Source organism: Phalacrocorax aristotelis, chromosome 6 (assembly GCF_949628215.1).
Source record: "Phalacrocorax aristotelis chromosome 6, bGulAri2.1, whole genome shotgun sequence".
Classification (NCBI taxonomy): domain Eukaryota; kingdom Metazoa; phylum Chordata; class Aves; order Suliformes; family Phalacrocoracidae; genus Phalacrocorax; species Phalacrocorax aristotelis.
Window position 1 is genome coordinate 48,995,498 of NC_134281.1, and position 16,500 is coordinate 49,011,997.

At 50.3% G+C, this 16,500-nt stretch overlaps 1 protein-coding gene across 1 annotated transcript; it reads right to left on the reverse strand.

The window, feature by feature from the left end:
* Positions 1 to 3,276: 3,276 nt before the first annotated feature.
* LOC142059190 (cytochrome P450 4B1-like) lies at positions 3,277 to 15,475 on the reverse strand. Its single transcript, XM_075097691.1, has 12 exons — positions 15,210 to 15,475; positions 11,244 to 11,388; positions 10,543 to 10,587; positions 9,878 to 10,005; positions 8,236 to 8,360; positions 7,967 to 8,118; positions 7,283 to 7,389; positions 6,776 to 6,966; positions 6,070 to 6,203; positions 5,392 to 5,456; positions 4,775 to 4,857; positions 3,277 to 4,020 (listed from the first exon to the last, which is right to left on the reverse strand). The coding sequence occupies exons 1-12, from the start codon at positions 15,387 to 15,389 to the stop codon at positions 3,852 to 3,854; spliced, it is 1,524 nt and encodes a 507-aa protein (XP_074953792.1). The 5' UTR covers positions 15,390 to 15,475; the 3' UTR covers positions 3,277 to 3,851.
* Between the last annotated feature and the right edge of the window lie 1,025 nt (positions 15,476 to 16,500).

Sequence of the window (16,500 nt, forward strand, 5' to 3'; positions counted from 1 at the left end):
GCCATTTGTGGCATTATTTAGAAGAGTGTGACTCTAGCTCCTGGCCTTGGAGGGTGTTAGTGCCAAGAAGAGCTTTGTGTGCAGATCTGATGCTGGGTTTGGGTATGCGACTGCACGGGGAATTGGGCGCCGCTCCCCTCCCATGCCAACAAGCCACAAGCACAACACACAGAGGAGGATGAGAAAGTTGTGGAGCACCTTTCCTTTTCCTCTTCACATCGGAAGAGGCAATTTTTTAGTGAATCTTAAAAGACATGGTGGGGGGACAATGACTGAGCAGGGTGAAGGCAGGAGCAGCCTGGCTTTTCTGCCCCATGGCCAGGAACATACACATGTTGGACAATCCAGTTGGGAAAGCAGCAGTGCAGCCTTTCCTCTACCCCCAATTCAGTCCACTCCCAAAAACCAGACCAGAGGTACCCCACTGTAGCCTTACAGCACACTCATTGCCTTCTTTGGGCTTTTGGATTAAGCAGCAAAAATGGTGACCTGCTCTTAAAAGCTCTAAAAATGCAAATTCCCCAGGCAACCTGTGTCAGGGTTCAAGAAACCTTAGGGAGTGCTTTATGCTATGTAATCTGTATCTACCTAAATGAAATTTAGCAGCTGCCATTTATTTACACCAGGACTGTTATGCCAAGTTCCCCAATTTGGTGCCCTTTTACCCACTCCCTTTCAGTGGGTAAACCATGATTTCAGCCTTGTGCTCTTGCTCGTCAGATGTTCTTGCTTTAATCTTTCACATTTGCATGCCAAAGTTCATCCACTCCTTTTAGATGGTATTTTTTTTTCAAATCTTATCTTTAAAGAAAACTTAATCCAATACAGAGATGCATGTCATTTGCTTCTAGTGACTTCAGCTATTTTGATTAAAAATTTTCTCATTTTACACTTTGGAATATGTAGGCAAGATACATTTTGGAATAAATGCAGTTGCCTTTATACTTAAATCTCCAAACAGGGTTGAAGGACACTGTCTCGTTTCATCTAGTGAAAGGAGATGCAAGTGAAAAATTTTTGAGAAATATTTGTATTTATGTATCCAAGTATGATGTTTGCTTTGATTACAACAGCTGGATATTATTGATTTGCATTACCTTTGTGAGTCTCTATATCTACAAAATACCTTTTGGGGAGATTGTTGCCTATCAGTCATTTCCCCTCTTGGTTTCGTGCAACGGCTGTGCCTGCTCTTGTGCTTTGTGCCTGTGCTCACGGACTTGCATCCTATTCACTTGAGCATTTTTTCAATTTATCAAGATAATTTTGAATCCTAATACCACCCTCCAAAGTGCTTGTGACTTCTCATAGTTTTATAACATTTTACATTTTGATAAGAACACTCTGTCTCTCTCCATTGCAGGGATATCTCACATTTCAACTCAAGAGCTGCATCTCACGTCCAGAGAGGGGACAGGCAGCTGGAGCATGCGGGCGCTCACCCAGGCTGCCCTGGCGCAGTGGCTGCAGCCCCAGTGAGCATCCCCTGCAAAGAGGGTGCTGTCGTTCTGACGTTCCCCCTTCTTTGAGAGGAGCTGGCTCAGACCAAAATAAATTGGATTAACTCAGAAGTGAAAATAAGTTAAGCCGGGATTGTTTTCCTGGTGTAGGTGGAAAGCCAACATTGCCAAAGGGCAGGAAATAGACATGAAAAAGCACATGGAAAAGCACATTTACTGAGAAATCTTATTTTAATTTTACTTTCTAGAGTCCTGATCCTTATGTATATAAGTGAGAGCAATTTTGTGCTGACTGAGCTGCCATTTGACAAAGACTGCCTTTACACATAATGTTGTGGTTTAGCCAAAACCAGCACACGTAAGCCTAAATATATTTTCAAAATATATATTTCTCGTTATAAGTTCAGATTTGTTCTTTTGGTGGAATTCATTACAAAGGAAGGAAGTAGCTCCATCGTTCAGATTATAATGTTATAATGTGGGGTTCAACAATTTTATGATTTTTTCTAAGTCACCTCCAGCGATTATTCCACATAATCCACGCCGTGACTATAGTCACTTCTGGGACCAATCGACGGGCTGAGCCTCTCTTCCCGCCCCACTGGGACACCTTTGGGTAAGATTGGAAACCTCTGTAGAGCCACTTTAAATCCCTAACATCTTAGAGTTGCTTCATATTTGTTTAGCATACTTGTAGCCTAGCAGTGTACTCGTATATCTTTGCTATTTTGGTATGTCTTGTAACCAGCAATCTTATCACCGGTAATCCAAAGAACCTGTGTATCTGTTGCTTTAATAAATTGTACCATTCATAAATCTAGCCATGACCGTTCTCATTGAATGCCACCAGCCGGGGCATCTGGCAAACTAGTTACTAACAACAAATACTCTGATGAGTGGTTACCTCTACAACCCTTAGAAAATAAACTGTTGACCAAGTCTGAGACTAAGACTGGACTTAGCCACACCTAGACTCCTCTCTGAGGAGCTTAGAAAGGGAGTCCTGTCTGAACCTCATGACTCAATGGTAGGGTCTCTCCCTAGCCACTCCTCAGACTCCTACTGTTAACGCAACAGAGTGAAAGATGACACAAGTTATTTATATTATCTCTGTTATTTATTATGGGCACCCTTTGTGTATTTAAAATTAAAATTGGACAAAACCTTGTGTTTGATATATCATTCTGTTAATGGGGCTCACCAGTGACTGGGTTGCAGTGTTGATAGCGTAGCACAGTGTATTCCACAAAAAGATCCTCCTGGTTCACTCCTGCTTTCTATCTGCCTTGTCTCTGCAGATGAGAGCTGCATGAAGTCAGCCACTGTCTTACTGCACGGCAGCCTGCTTACAATGCTGGAACCACAGCTGGCATCACCGCAATGCTAATTGCAACAGCAGCATTTGGGATTTCCCAGTTTGACACTTTCTACGCCAATGATTCCCGCAGAGGCAGAGAACAGCTCCCTTGTGTCCTCCAGTGTACTCAAGCATACAGTTCTCATAACATTATCAGCTTAGGAAAATTAAAAAAAAAAAAAAAAGAGATGTAAAAAAATCCCACTTCTAACTATCAGAACTCCCCCTTGCAGCTTTAAATGAATATTGCACATAGGACCCCTGTTGAGATGTTGCCCATGTGAGATGCCATGTTGGCTGTGGCTGGAGACCCGTGGGCAGGGGCCAGGCCAGATGCCCCCCCGAGTTGTCTCTTGCTGCTTGTGGATTTCCTCTCCATCTCCCATTTCTAAAGGGGTTTTACACCCTATTTGTGATGAAGCAGGCAAGCATCAGCAATAAAAACTGACGCAGCTGCGGTTACAGGAATAATTACTGGTTTATTAACACAAAAATTACAGAACATTTTGCAGTTTAGGCAGAATTTCAGAGCCCAAACTGGAATCAGTGCTTTCAACAAAACAGACGCATTGAGCGCGAGAAGAGAGACAGAGTTCTGCCAGGGGCTGTCCCTGCTGCAGGCGAGGTGGGCTGACCTCTAGGCACTGAGGAAGGTGCCGACGACGGAGCAGGGCTGGGAATGGTCACGGATTCGGCCAGGACATGAGGGCAAAGGCAGGATTTGGTAAGGAGGAAGCTGGTGGGACCCGCAGATGTTCTCAGGCCCCTTGCAGTGGGAGGACAACCCTCACGGCAGCTTTGGTTGGGCTCTGCAGTGGGACGAGGGGAAAGCCAGCAAGGAGGCATGGCCACGCCTGGCTGCTCCGAGATCCAGGGTACCTGGGCCCAGGCCAGAAAGGGCTTTCAGCTGGTGGAAGAAGCACATAAATCAGGAATCCTCATCCCCAACCCTGCCCTGCACCTTTTGCCCCCGAGAAACACTGTCCTGTCATCTGCTTGGTCCCCCCCCGGCGAACGCAGGACGTTTTCCAGCATCAGTGGATTTTCTTTAGATACAGGTGAATCCCATTCTTGGAGCGAAGGATGATTTGAGGTATTTTGCAGGGAGGTTTGGCGAGATCAGGCGAGAGCTCGAAGCGGAGCAGGGTCAGGGCCAGCGCCACCTTCATTTCATTCATGGCAAACTGCTGCCCGATGCAGTTCCTGGGGTAAAACCAAGCAGCTCAGACACCTGATCTCAGTGCTGGGCACAGATAAACCCCCACAGCTGGACCCTCCCTTTCACGCCAGCACACAACCCTTCCCCTCGGCCGCTCTGGGGGTCCCAGCCAGTGTTTTGGGTGGCAAAAGCAGGGGCATGGGCAGAGCCGAGGAAATCTGGGGCAGCATCAGGGAGAGCAGCTCCTGAATGTTCAATGAGCACAGAGAGGGAGGGGAGATGGAGAAGCCATCAGAGCTGAGGCAGCAGGTCTCCAGGCAGGAGGATCTGCAACATGTTTGCCTTGTTGGGATGAGCAAAAGGCAAAGGGAAGGACTGGGAGGAGGGGACAAGGGGGAATCAAAGGATGAGGGGGTGGGATGGGGCCTCTGCATCAAGGACAGGAGGACAGGAGCTGTCCATGGATACTGCGGGATGCTGCAAGCTCCCTGCGTGACGCCAGCAGGATGCTCAGAAGCATTGGGACCCTGTTTGCTGTCCTCAAGAGGGGCCCGGCGATGTTTCTTTCCCATTTTGCCTGCTGCTATCAGAACCCCACTGTGGCACAAATGCTTGTTATGTGCTCATGAAATATTTAACGCTGCGAGGCCAGGACTTCAGGCGGCGGCCTCTGAAAGCACTCTGCAAGTGATTCCCCAACAGCAATTACAACAGCAGGACACACTCCTCAGGCTGAGCAGTTTCCAGGGATGCATATTTTCTCTCCCTGCTACTCCTTCAGCGTTCAATACACCTTACCTCATTCCAGCAGAAAAAGGCAGAAAGGCATGAGAGTGTCTGCCAGAGATGTTCTCCAGGGAAAACCGCAAAGGGTCAAACACCTGGAAACAAAGAATAGGCAGCAAGAAAAAACAGTTATTTAAGGAACATGGTACTGACCGGTATCTTCAGAAATCTGACACTCCATAATTTCTGAACAACCCCACTGGAGAGAGAATTCATTTTGAGGTGGACTGCAATTCATATACCAGACTCCCTTGCCTTCCACTGAGCCTTGCAATGGTGCTGCCAAGACAAACCAGACAGAGATATGATGAAAACTGGGGAGCCAGCACCCAATTCTCCACCTGTAGGCTGAGCAAAAAATCACCTTTTTGCCTGTTAATACAACAAGCTCTTCAGAGCACTTTGTCTTACTGTTTGGGCAGCATCCCGCCCTAACGCTGCTGTCTCACTGCCCTGTGCTGCAGCTGGCTGAGACTAACGCAAGGCAGTCACGTCTCAGCGTGGTTCCCATGGCCAAAGAAGCTCAGCAGGAAGGTGGGGCTCTGCTCTCCTCCTAACAGCTGAAGAGGACATTTGAAGAGGCACAGCATAAAGGGGAAAAATTACTAGAAGGGCAAAAGAAAACTTACCAAAGGGTCTTTCCATACCATGGGGTTTCTGTGAATAAGATAAATGCTTATTGCAGCGACACTGCCTGTAAAACAATTGAGGAAGAGAAAAAGGCTCAGTGGCAAAGAAACTAAAGAAGTTGCTGTTTAAATCATTATGGTCTTATCTGTCAATTGGAAACTGATGAAGGGTTTGTCATTGGCTTTAGAGAAAACTAAATATTTTCCGTTTGTTTAGTAGTAAGCAGCCACACAGTGGAAATGAGGAAGGCACCGGCACCGTAGGCACATCGTCCCCCCACCAACACTGTCTGCTTGTGTGCTAAAGCAGAGAACGAAAGCAGTAGCACAGGGCAATCCCCACGCCACAAGTCAGGATGGTACTGGTCCCCGTTCCCCTGCGCCTGCAGTTTGCCAAAATGGGTGAACCATGGGCTCACGCTTGGCCAGGAAGAGAAGGGATTTTGGAAACAGGCACGGCTGCCCTATGGTGGTGGTGGCAGGAAGGATGTCATGGGCATGCCGCTGTACAGCCCAGACCTCAGTCTATCAACAGGATGCCAACATCTGCACAGTCCTATCTGAACATCTGTGCTGGCAAGGACCAGGTCACAGAGGCAGGGCTGTCGCCTTAGCTCTGCGGCAGGCAGTAAGATCTCCAAGAGCACAACTTTGTGAAGGCGAATGGGATTTACAGACCTTCTGGCAAGGTGCGACCATCGGGGAAGGTGATGGGTTTGCTGAGCTGCCGGGACACGCCAGGCACTGGTGGGTAAAGGCGAAGGCTCTCCCTGATGCACATGGTGCTGTAAGTCATCTTGCCCAGGTCCTCCCTGCCGGGACAGAGGCAGGCTGAGCCGCACGCTCCCCCCACCACCCTGTGCCGGGAGGCCCCTTGCCCTACGGCCATCAGTCCCCAGGGCAGACCCCCCTGCAACAGATGAGGCATACAGAGGGACCCACAACATCCAACCACAGGCTGCTGCAAGCTGGGCATCCCAAGACACCTCTGAACAACCTTAACAACCCCTGAACACACACAAGCGCAAAGTGACAGTGAGAGGTGAAAAGCCATAACTGCAACGTCCTGTGGCGAGAAAAGTGGAGAGAGCAAAGGGCAACGCTGGTGGCCCAGGTCTTGGCACGGCATCCAGCGTGTCCTGGTCTGGGACGGTTTTTTCTCATTTCTGCCCTGGCAATAGGAGCCCTGAAGCCCTGAATGGCAGGGAGGCAGATATACCTGAAAGATGCAGTATCTGCTCCATCCTATGAAGTCCCCGTGCATGCAGTAACCTTACAAATCATTCCTTCAGCACCCCGGCTTTTGAGCCTTGAAGACATTGCTCACTTAGAAATACCGGCAATGGGATAAAAAGTTACCAGCTGAGGAAATGTGCAACCTTACCACTGAAGTGTCTTCCGGTCCCCCAGGATCCCCTGGATCTCCTCCCGGCACCGTGCCTGGTGCTCGGGGTGTGATGCCAGGCAGTACAAGAGCCAGGAGATCCCGCTGGCTGTTGTATCGTGGCCCTCAAACATGAACGTGTCCACTTCGGCACGCAGGTCCTCATCGGACAGTCCAGCTCCATTCTCATCCTAACAGCCCAGAGACACTTTCAGTGGCCCACGTATATATAAAAAATATATTTATTATAGTGGCCCAGATATAAATATAAAATATAATATTCCAGGAGGGGATATTATATTATTTCAGCTATTGCAAAGGGGCATGGAGATACCCCTGGGATATGCATAAACAAAATCAATCTCTGTTTAAACTGAATTCAGGGCCTCTCTTCCTTGGCTTATAAATCCCTTTATCCCCCCCGCTATTAAACCAACAGGACTATGAAATGCCTCTGCCTGTTGTATTCCCCAACAGAAGCTACCAACTTCACTCCTTGCCACTCACTTTGGCACACAGCAGAATGTCCAAGAAGTCCAAATGTCTCTTCTTCTGGATCTTTTCAAATTCCTGTTCATCTTTAAGGGACTCTTTTCGCTCATGGATCACCTTGTCTGGGGATGAAATAGTTAAAGTTTCAGGAGGGGCAGGAGATGCTGAGCTGCAAAATTGTCCTGCCAATGCTAAGCTCACCCAAGGGTATGGGCACCACTCAGTTCATCATGCATTTGATACGTGCTTCTGCATCCCAGGCAGTTTGGCTTTTTCAGCAGCAAATGCTGTGCACATTACCATCCTCTTCTGCAAAATTCTTTGCCCACCACAGACTACTCAGCCTATTTTACCCACCCCTCCTGCATTAAAATCATGGCTGGCCTGGGAAGGAAAATCATTCCTTGCTTCGGTGTTGCCTGCAGTGCCCATACCTTGTCTCACAGTCCCTGGTCATTTAACGAGAGTGTTCCCAGAGGGAAATTCCTCCGTTAGTTCAGTTTAATAACCCAGGAGTTGTGAGACCCCCTTGCTTCATGCCTAGATGAGACCACTGCTGCAAGCTGCTGCTCTGCTTGGATCCCAGTTCCGAGCTCCAGGGCAGGATCACTGCATGGGCAGATGGTAACTCGACTGCCTCTGGTCAGCCATCACCCACCCTGCTCGAAAGCTTTGGGAGAGGATGAAGGCAGGGAATACCTGTGTGGTCGTGAGCAAGCTGGCAGACCTTCCTGAACCGATATCCATGGGGGCTGAGCCAGTAAATGATGTCATTGTGGTAGGGGAAGATGCGGAGGCGCTGGTGCACCATGTGGCATAGCTCATATACAGCCTGGATGTAGGTGTTTTTCCTGGGGAGAGGGTAATGGTGGAAGTTTGTAAATTTGGGACCACAACGATAAACAATTTGCCCACTTCCCTTCAGAGCTGCAAACTTTCTGCCAGGGTTTGCAGCAGCCAGCACTGACCTGTTGGTCTGGCAGTTGCTGTGACAACTGAAGGCACATTTCATGATGCTATCGAGAGTCATCAAGCTGACATGCTCAAAGAGCTCCACTGGTTTCCCGTCTGTGATCAGCTGCTCCCATTTATCCTAGGGTGCAAAGGAGACAGAAATGAGAAGGCAACCCTCTGATAAAATGAATGCTCAGCTAGGGATACACCCCAAAGAAATGGAAAAAAGGTGAGGATCTCTTAGTTGCCTTCAAAATCCTGGAAGCCAAGAGTGGGATGGTTAACACGAGATTTGCCTCAGGCAGCTGCTACTCTCATATCCTGGCAGCAGTGAGCCTGGGTACACCGTACCCTGGGGCAAAGGCACCCCCAAGAAGCCCAGGACAGGCGCATTGCTGGGTGAGGCAGAATGTTACCTGTCTTTCTAAGGGTGCAGCGTGTTTCCTGCACAAGAGCAGCATATGTCAGCACTGGGCTTCACCAAGTCTGTGTTTTCTGTCTCTCTCTTACAAGCACATATGACTTTGGTGTCTAAGATGCAAGCTGCTGTCTCACAAGCTCTCCCTCACTGTGTTTTTCCAGCATATAATACAGGAGTTCTTGCTCAACTACTCCATAGGGGATCCCTAAAGAAACTATAAATATTGTATCTCTTGCTTGGCAGACATGAAATTATGTTTAACCCTCTGTTCCTTTGTGGCCTCACTGGAACCAGTGGACTCCAAAGCTGAGAAAGGGAGGAGATGGAGGACCACAGTCACATCTGAGCTCCTTCAGCACGAAACCAGGCTGGGGAACAGGGCTTATATATGGACAGACTTATGTCCTTAGCACGTACAAAGATTGCCACCTGGTGGCATGGGCTCTCACAATAGACATTTTGCATTGTCTGCGAGGAATTATAAACTGCCAGGCACTTGTGTGCATTGCAAAAGCCCTCCTGGCTCTCCAGTCCCTGGCTCCTGGCTGCTCCCTGGGCCGGTGGGAGGGCGGACGGCCAGGATCCATGCAGAGCTCCTGGGGAGGTTGGATGGAGGGAGGCAAAGGAGGAAGAATAGATCTGGCACCCAGACTCCTGTCGGTCTACTTGCACAAAGCCCAGTGCCCCTCACCTGTAATTCACACTGGTTTCCATTGTGCCCAGCACCAATGGATGGAAGCACAGTACAGTTTCACTGTGTATTAGGCAGGGCAGGGACTGCAGTCCAGTCATGGGTGTGTTGACAGCAAACGATATCCTTTAACCTTAGGTCACAATGTAGCTCTGCTCCAACCTTTGTATTTTCGGGATTTATTATGAACCTTTATCTGCTTCAATTTTTCATTTACAGAAATGTCTTATAAGAAGTTGCAGTTGTGATTGAGATTATGCAGAGTTTGGGGACAACAGTAATATTAATCCTCAAATCTTAGCCACAGAGCCCAAAGCAGTACCAGAAACCCCGCAGGGAGGCTCAACCTGCTTGTTTCTTCCAGCCTGTGGGCAGGGATTTGTGGTGGCTCAGAAACCTTGACCAGCACAGCCTGTCCTTACACTTACCAGGCTGCGAGTAGGGGCACTCCAAGAAAATAGTGCTCCAGTGTTTACCTCCTAAACAGTCAGGTTCAGGGAAAAGAAAACAGGGCAGAGAGAGGAGCATCAGATATGAGTCCTACCAGCATCACATTAGTAGACTCTGCCATCAGGGCCACGTACGGTTTCAAGACGTCATAATGAAACCCTGGAGTCAGGAGTTTTCGATGTTGGTGCCATTTTGGCCCATGTAAGATCAGCAACCCGTTCCCTGGGGAAACACAGGCAAGGCATGTTTTGCTGGGCACAAGCAGGCTGCTTTCACCTGCCTGCAGAGGCAGCCTCAGCCTGCAAGGAGCATGATTAAATCTGCTCGCTGAGCTGCTAGGAGAGAGTGTTTCCAAATGTTGCTGTCAGCTCCAGGGTTCCCCAGGCTGAGCAGAGCCCTGCTCACTGCAACCACACAGTGCTGCCTTTGAAAAAAAACCACCAGCACTGCTGGAGCTGAGAAGTTCAGATCAGCAGATGCATTTTTCACTGGTCCTCCACTGAATCTGAGCTTTTCCTGTCACTGCCCTTTGCTAACTGTGGATGTGTAAGTTGTTCTCATTTGTACTATGACTATATCTGTACTTTCTGTCCTTGAAACACGGAAAAAGCACTCTTTAGTACCTTTTTCAATAAATGTAATAATTTCAGGAAGCTTTTACCTATAACTGTATCAAGGAACAAGCACAATGCTGTTTATAGCATGGTCTTGACTAACTTCAGAACTATTCCTGGTAGGCAAAGCCCTGGGAATACATACCGATCCACGGGACAAGGTGTTTATAGCTGATGTTATCCTTGGGATCTGTAAAAAAAATCATCAAGAAAGAGAAAAGAAAATAGTAAATGTTTCACTAGCACCAATCTAATGGTTTGCGCCTCAACCATCCCTCTGGGCTCTCACTTTTGGTAGGGTATGAAGCAGAATCAGTGGCATCCCTGCAAAATTCAACAGTATTTCACAACAAAATAGCACTGTTTGACCCAGCTGCGAGAAACATGTATAAAAGCAGATGCCCAGACTGGAATAAACAGAAGTATTGGTAGTCCAAAGTCTGTGCTATGTGATAAACAACCCTCCCAGACAGCACTGTTTCACACCGTTCTCTCTCAGTGCATGAAAGATATTGGCTCCGCAGTAGGATCCAGGGGACTGAGCTGAGATAAAAGCTTCCAGCTGTCTTCTCCTTGCTGGGATCAGGCACTGAGAAGATAATTTTTCAAGGAGCACTTGAGGAAGTTTGATTTGCCAGATTTGGAGGGGCCCCTGTCACTTATGCAGCCCTGTGCCTGAAGCACTGAGGGCATGACAAAAAGGAGGAGTATCTCTCCATGCCTTTGGATGATTACTGCAAGACAATCTCTCTGCAAAACCCTGCCTTGCTGTGAATTTTTAGGCTGGAATGGGAAATCTGCAGGTTATGGTTGTTGCTCCACAAGCTGAAGGCATCATCTTCTCACCTCCTCTGGCCAACAGAGCCTTGGCATAGTCGGGATTGGTGACAACCAGGAATGCTGAGAAACTCCCGAACCAGAGAGGGTGAGCGTTTGGGTACTTCTGTGCCCAGACCTCTACCTTGTCCAGCACCTCTTCCACCTCGAGAAACTAGTTGTGGAGAAGTAAAACAGAAAGATTAAACAGATTCAGAGAAAAAAAACCAAATAATCTCCCTATACACTGTCTTAAAAAGCTCAAGGTCTTTCTGCATCACAAAACCAGGCAATGGCAAACACGGTGTTGTCCCTCTGGGTTTGCAGAGCATGAGAATTAGAGATGCTTGTTACTTTTAAACCTCATATAAAATAATTTTTCCTTATCAATTGACCCTATCCATGGAGAACATCCTCAGGGACAGTGGTGGTGCCTATCAGTGCATGTACGTAATCTGTTCTTTTTCCACGGCCACCCCAAAGAAGAGTCAGATTTGCCCCAGCCAGCATCAGCGTTTTGTGGCTCACAAATATGTTCTCATTTGCACATGGCTGAGCAATTAGCACCCTGCAGTCGTGAGAAAATACAGCAGCACTTTTACTGCAGCCAACAGCATTGCTGCTCTGTATGCACCAGTGCAATGATGCCTCCTGACCGGGAAACCTGGGCCACAGCTTCCTCCAGCCATTTAGGTGTAGAAGGCCAATGTCCAGGTAAAATTCAACAGAATGAGCTCACAGTCACTGATGGGGCATACAGAGGAGGAGACGCTGGTTAATAATGTCAAATTAAGTTTTCATTGGTTTCCAGGAATTTAATTTAATGGCAATGAAGAGCTGGTGCTCCCAGAAGGGTTCATCTCTGGTCCTTGGAAGGTGCACGCTGAGGAATAACATGACCACCAGCATTTGTAACAGCGACACCGGCGGGTTCACTCTTTGAAAGTGATCACCATTTTATTGCTTTTATAGCCAGTGTTATTGCATATTAAACAGGCAATAGCCAAAGAACAAGTGGAAAGACTGGTGGAAAGATCCAAATTCACAGGCAGAGAAAAAAAGATCGGAGAGACAAAACTGTGTAAGAATTCCCTTTCTTTTAACAGAAACTACTCTGCCACAATATGCAGGGGGAAAGATTTTGGTGAGCTAGGGCTGACATAGCTGCTGCTGCTTTGACTTGAAGCTTGAAGTTCAATTGCATCTGCATGCCATTGTAGAAATCAGCCACAAAGTCACCCTATTGACTGAGTCAAGTGAATATTTGCTCAATCGCTTTGGTGCTGAGTTATCTCAGCTCAGCTTTCAGTTTGACTAGTGTTTCTCAACCGGGGAGATGGGTTATATTTAAATAATCAGCCATGTCAGGCCTGTCTCGCAGAGGATGCTCAGGAGCTGCAGGATGTCTGCCAGGGAACTGTGCAGGCTGTGTGGGGGCACGGCCAGGCTCCATACACCAGGCTGAGCCACCCTCCCCGCGAGCTGGGAGGGTCCCTGCAGCACATCCTGTGTGCCTCCTGTATTTGGCAGAATGACAAACTACATCCAGTTATCCCTTATGATAGAAAGTTATCATTCAAGTTCTCTTGCTTAAGTTCAAGACTTTGGATTTATTAAAGAGAACCATCAATTTCTTTGGTTGCAGGGTTCAAGTTTTGGGGGAAAAGAAGGCAGCAGGGCTTGGAACAGTGCCTTTAGCCAAGTGATACTTGAACATGTGGAAGTCCCTTTGATACAGCCGCTTGTGCTTCCTCCTGTCATAAAACCACAGAAAGCACAAATGGAAGTAAGGACTGGCTGGTACAAGTCCTAATGCTAGAAGACTTTGCATCCAACCTTGTTTTTGCAGTGCCAGCCTCTGTTTGTGCTATCAAGAACCATCCCTGCGCTGGCAGAGAATGGGATGGGTTTATTTGAGAGGACAGATTATCCCCAAGGTGAGTAACCTCCACCTGCTGTGCCAAGCTCTCCCGGGGACAGAGGGTGTAAAGTCCTGTGGGCTGCAGAGGAACGGGAATGGAAAGCTCCTGCTTCTTTACCAGGGCTCCAGCTACCAGGCTCTGGGTGAAAGACCATAATTTCTACTTCTTCCTCCCTTGGGGGCTTGAAAAGAAAAGTATAAACCCCACTCGGGTGTAAGGAAGAAAGTTAAAAGCCTGATGTCACACGGAAATGCAAGTTTTGAAACAAATCCAACATTAAAAGCATCTGCGAAATGGTGCTTAAAGGTGCTTTTAATGACTATGTGCCGATAACAAATGAAACGGAGAACACAGGAGCTGAAATCTGAGCATGAAGCTGCTCCGTGCTCAGTCAAAACCAGGCCGGCTCCATCACTGCCCGCACAGGGCAGATGCAGGCAAAGGGCTGCGGAGGGACCGACAGCCCCCCCGTGCCCGTGGGGCAGCTCTGTGCTCTCCTCTGCTTCCCACCAAGCACGACCTTGGGAAGTTGGTCTGGCCAGCTTGGAGCTGGCACTCTGGGCTTTAACAAAGTCGTGCTGCTGCAGTGAGACTGAACAGCTCTATGCATTTTATTTTAATGTAATTTCTACCAAATGATTTGGATAAGCAGAAGCTAATACCTAAGAATGCTTTAAAACAAAGTGGTGTATTCCCAGGAGACCCACCCAAAGCATGACAAATATATTTGAGATACTAAACTGACCTGAATCAAAACTGGCAATTAATCACTTTAAATCAACAGAATAGGAAATGTCAGTGCTCTCCCTGAATACAGCTCTGTGGTCCTCCTCCAAGGTGTCTGTAAACTTGGTATTCAGCATGTGCCCAGAGCATTGCCAGTTTCCTCACTGGCTCAATGAACTGTTGGCCTCTGGGGGATTCAGCAGCATTTAGTCAGCAAATGATTAAATTTGCAAAACAGGAATTCTTCAAAAAATACTGTCCAAGGTGAAAGTTGAGCCATGAACAACCTAGCCACCACGGGAGTGAGTGATTGGCAGAAATGGTTAAATCCCGCTCGAGGATAAATAATCACAACTGACAAACAGGAGATCATTATTTAACTGCAGTTTTAAAGTCTAACTGGCAGCACAACAAAGCCCTAAACTGGCCCATCTTCATGCTTACATTGCCAAAAGACTGACTGTCCCGTCCAGCGGAGCAAAACTGGGGCCGCCACGGCACAGAGGCAAGCCCTAGGAGGCCCCCTCCAAATTCCCCAGCTACTTTTCAGGGTGCCAGTTATTTAACGTGCCACAGATTAAGCTAAAGCAGGACATCAGCAGAGCCCGGGAGAGGCCAGAATGATCTGAAGCAGCCTTTAGCATGTATAGAAAAGCCCTTCGCATCAGGCAGCTCAGTTACTCCTCACATAGCTGCGGATGAGTGGTGCAAGTCTGTTTACCAAAGCAGTCACACTGATCTGTGCAGGAGAGCGCATACCGGGGGGAACAGTCACCCACGCCTCGAGCACCCAGAACAGGGCGGCTTTAGTCAACGGCTTTAATGCAACCTTAAAAACATCTGTGGACCTTGTGCCCGATGCTGTACCTGGAATGCGTTTTGTGGCTTAAACGTGATTCAAACTGATGAATGCCCTGCCTGGCTCACCTGCCCGCGAGTCGGTGCAAGCTGGGAAGGGAGATGGGGTGCTTCTGGACGCTGGGAGCAGCGGGCAACCGCTCGGCGCCGCAGGGGCTGCTGCAGCGGCCGTGCCGGGCTTTCACCGGGGTGAAAGGGGAGGTGACAGAGGTGACCGCGGAGCCAGGCCCGGGCCAGAGCAGCGCGGCCCTGCTGCCTCCAGCGCCAATCCCGGGTGACACCCCGCCAAGACCTTGCCCACGCCACGTTATACTACCCCTTCCTTCACCTGCGAGCCAGCTAACCCCTCCTGCCGCCGCGCATTTTGCAGCAGCCTGCGTGTGCTGTCCTCTAGGCACCGCGAGCAGAGGATGCGGTTTGCATGGCGGAGAAAAAGGATGCCCGCGCCCCCCTTAGCCCCCCGGCAGAGCGGACCCGGCTCTCGCCCTACCTCGTGGACGTGGCCGAAGAGCCAGTGGGTGGGGTGCCCGGGGAAGTCGGCCAGCGCCCGGAGCAGCTCCCGCCGCCGGTGGTACAGCTGGATGGCCTTCAGCAGCACGCAGGTCAGGCAGAACACGGCGGCCAAGTGCAGCACCCGGGAGACATCCACGCCCAGCCAGGAGAGCTTCATCCCCGCCGGCGAAGGCAGCGACCGGCCACCCGCCGCTGCCGGCGGGCTCAGGCGGAGGAGGCTGGTGTCACCGCCCGGGCCGCCTTCAGCCAATGCAGGGCGGAGGGGCAGGTTCAGCGCCCGAGAGGCTGCCAAATCACGGCGGAGCTTGTTGGGGAGGGGAGCACCCCGCGGGGCCGCGGGCACGGTGCCGCTCGCCCGCGCAATGGGCTCAAAGCCGCCGCCTTGCTCCGCTCCCCCGCCGCCGGCCCCGGCTCGCACCGCGGGCGCCGGCGGGGACGTGGGCCGGGAGGGCAGGGAAGGAGCCCGGCAGCTTGTGCCGGCGGCGGAGCTGCCGCCTGCGGGGGGAGGCTGGGCCGGCTCCCGCCCCGGAGGGCCGAACTGCCCCGGCACGGCTCGGGGTGTCACATCACTCCCAACCCCGGCTGCGGGCCTGCGCACGGAGAGCTGCAAAGACCGAGCGCGATCGGGGCTTTTAGGGAAAAAAAAGGAAAAAAAAAGAGCCTGGTCGGGTGAGGGGGTGTAACATCCCACCGGGCGCGGGAAGGCGACACTTGGGAATACCGCTGCTTTTGCATGCGGCTCTTCAGGCTTTTAGTACACACAAGCCTGAAGGAGCAAATAGGCATAGGCATATCCTGGGCTTCCTCTCCCCAAGGTCTTCCTCACATATTCCTGCCTCCAAAGGTTTCACCCTCCATCCATACCCGTCCCGGCTGACAGCTCCCCCCTCCCCGCTGCCGGCACCCCGAGCGAGACATCATTTTAAGCTTCATCTTAAAAACGGCAGGGACACCATCTCCTCTCCAGCGAGCGGGGTGACTCCCGCGCCGGGCGGGCTTTGCGGTACTGTGCAAGCCGGGAGGCCGGGTAACGCGGCGGCTTTGCGGCAGGCAGCTGCCGGGCCACATCGCCTCCCCGCCACCGTGACCTCCGGGAGCGAGGGCCCCCGCCGAGCCTGGCGGGCGAGGGGACGGAGGGAGGTACCATCCGGGTCGAGCCCCTGCGCTCGTCCCACCCGCCAGGGGCGGGACTCGAACCTGCGGCTCCCCCGCGTGCTTCCCGGCCCCCACGGAGGGCGCGCGTGAGCCTTTAAGCCCCGAGCGGGGCG

What these genes read in the sequence shown, in the direction of transcription:
- LOC142059190 (XM_075097691.1), bottom strand. Translation starts at nt 15,389, where the DNA reads ATGAAGCTCTCCTGGCTGGGCGTGGATGTCTCCCGGGTGCTGCACTTG. An exon ending in AGCAACTGCCAGACCAACAG is followed by an intron (nt 8,119 to 8,235) that starts GTCAGTGCTGGC and finishes CCCTCTCCCCAG; the next exon opens with GAAAAACACCTACATCCAGG. An exon ending in TGGTATGGAAAGACCCTTTG is followed by an intron (nt 4,858 to 5,391) that starts GTAAGTTTTCTT and finishes CTTTGTTTCCAG; the next exon opens with GTGTTTGACCCTTTGCGGTT.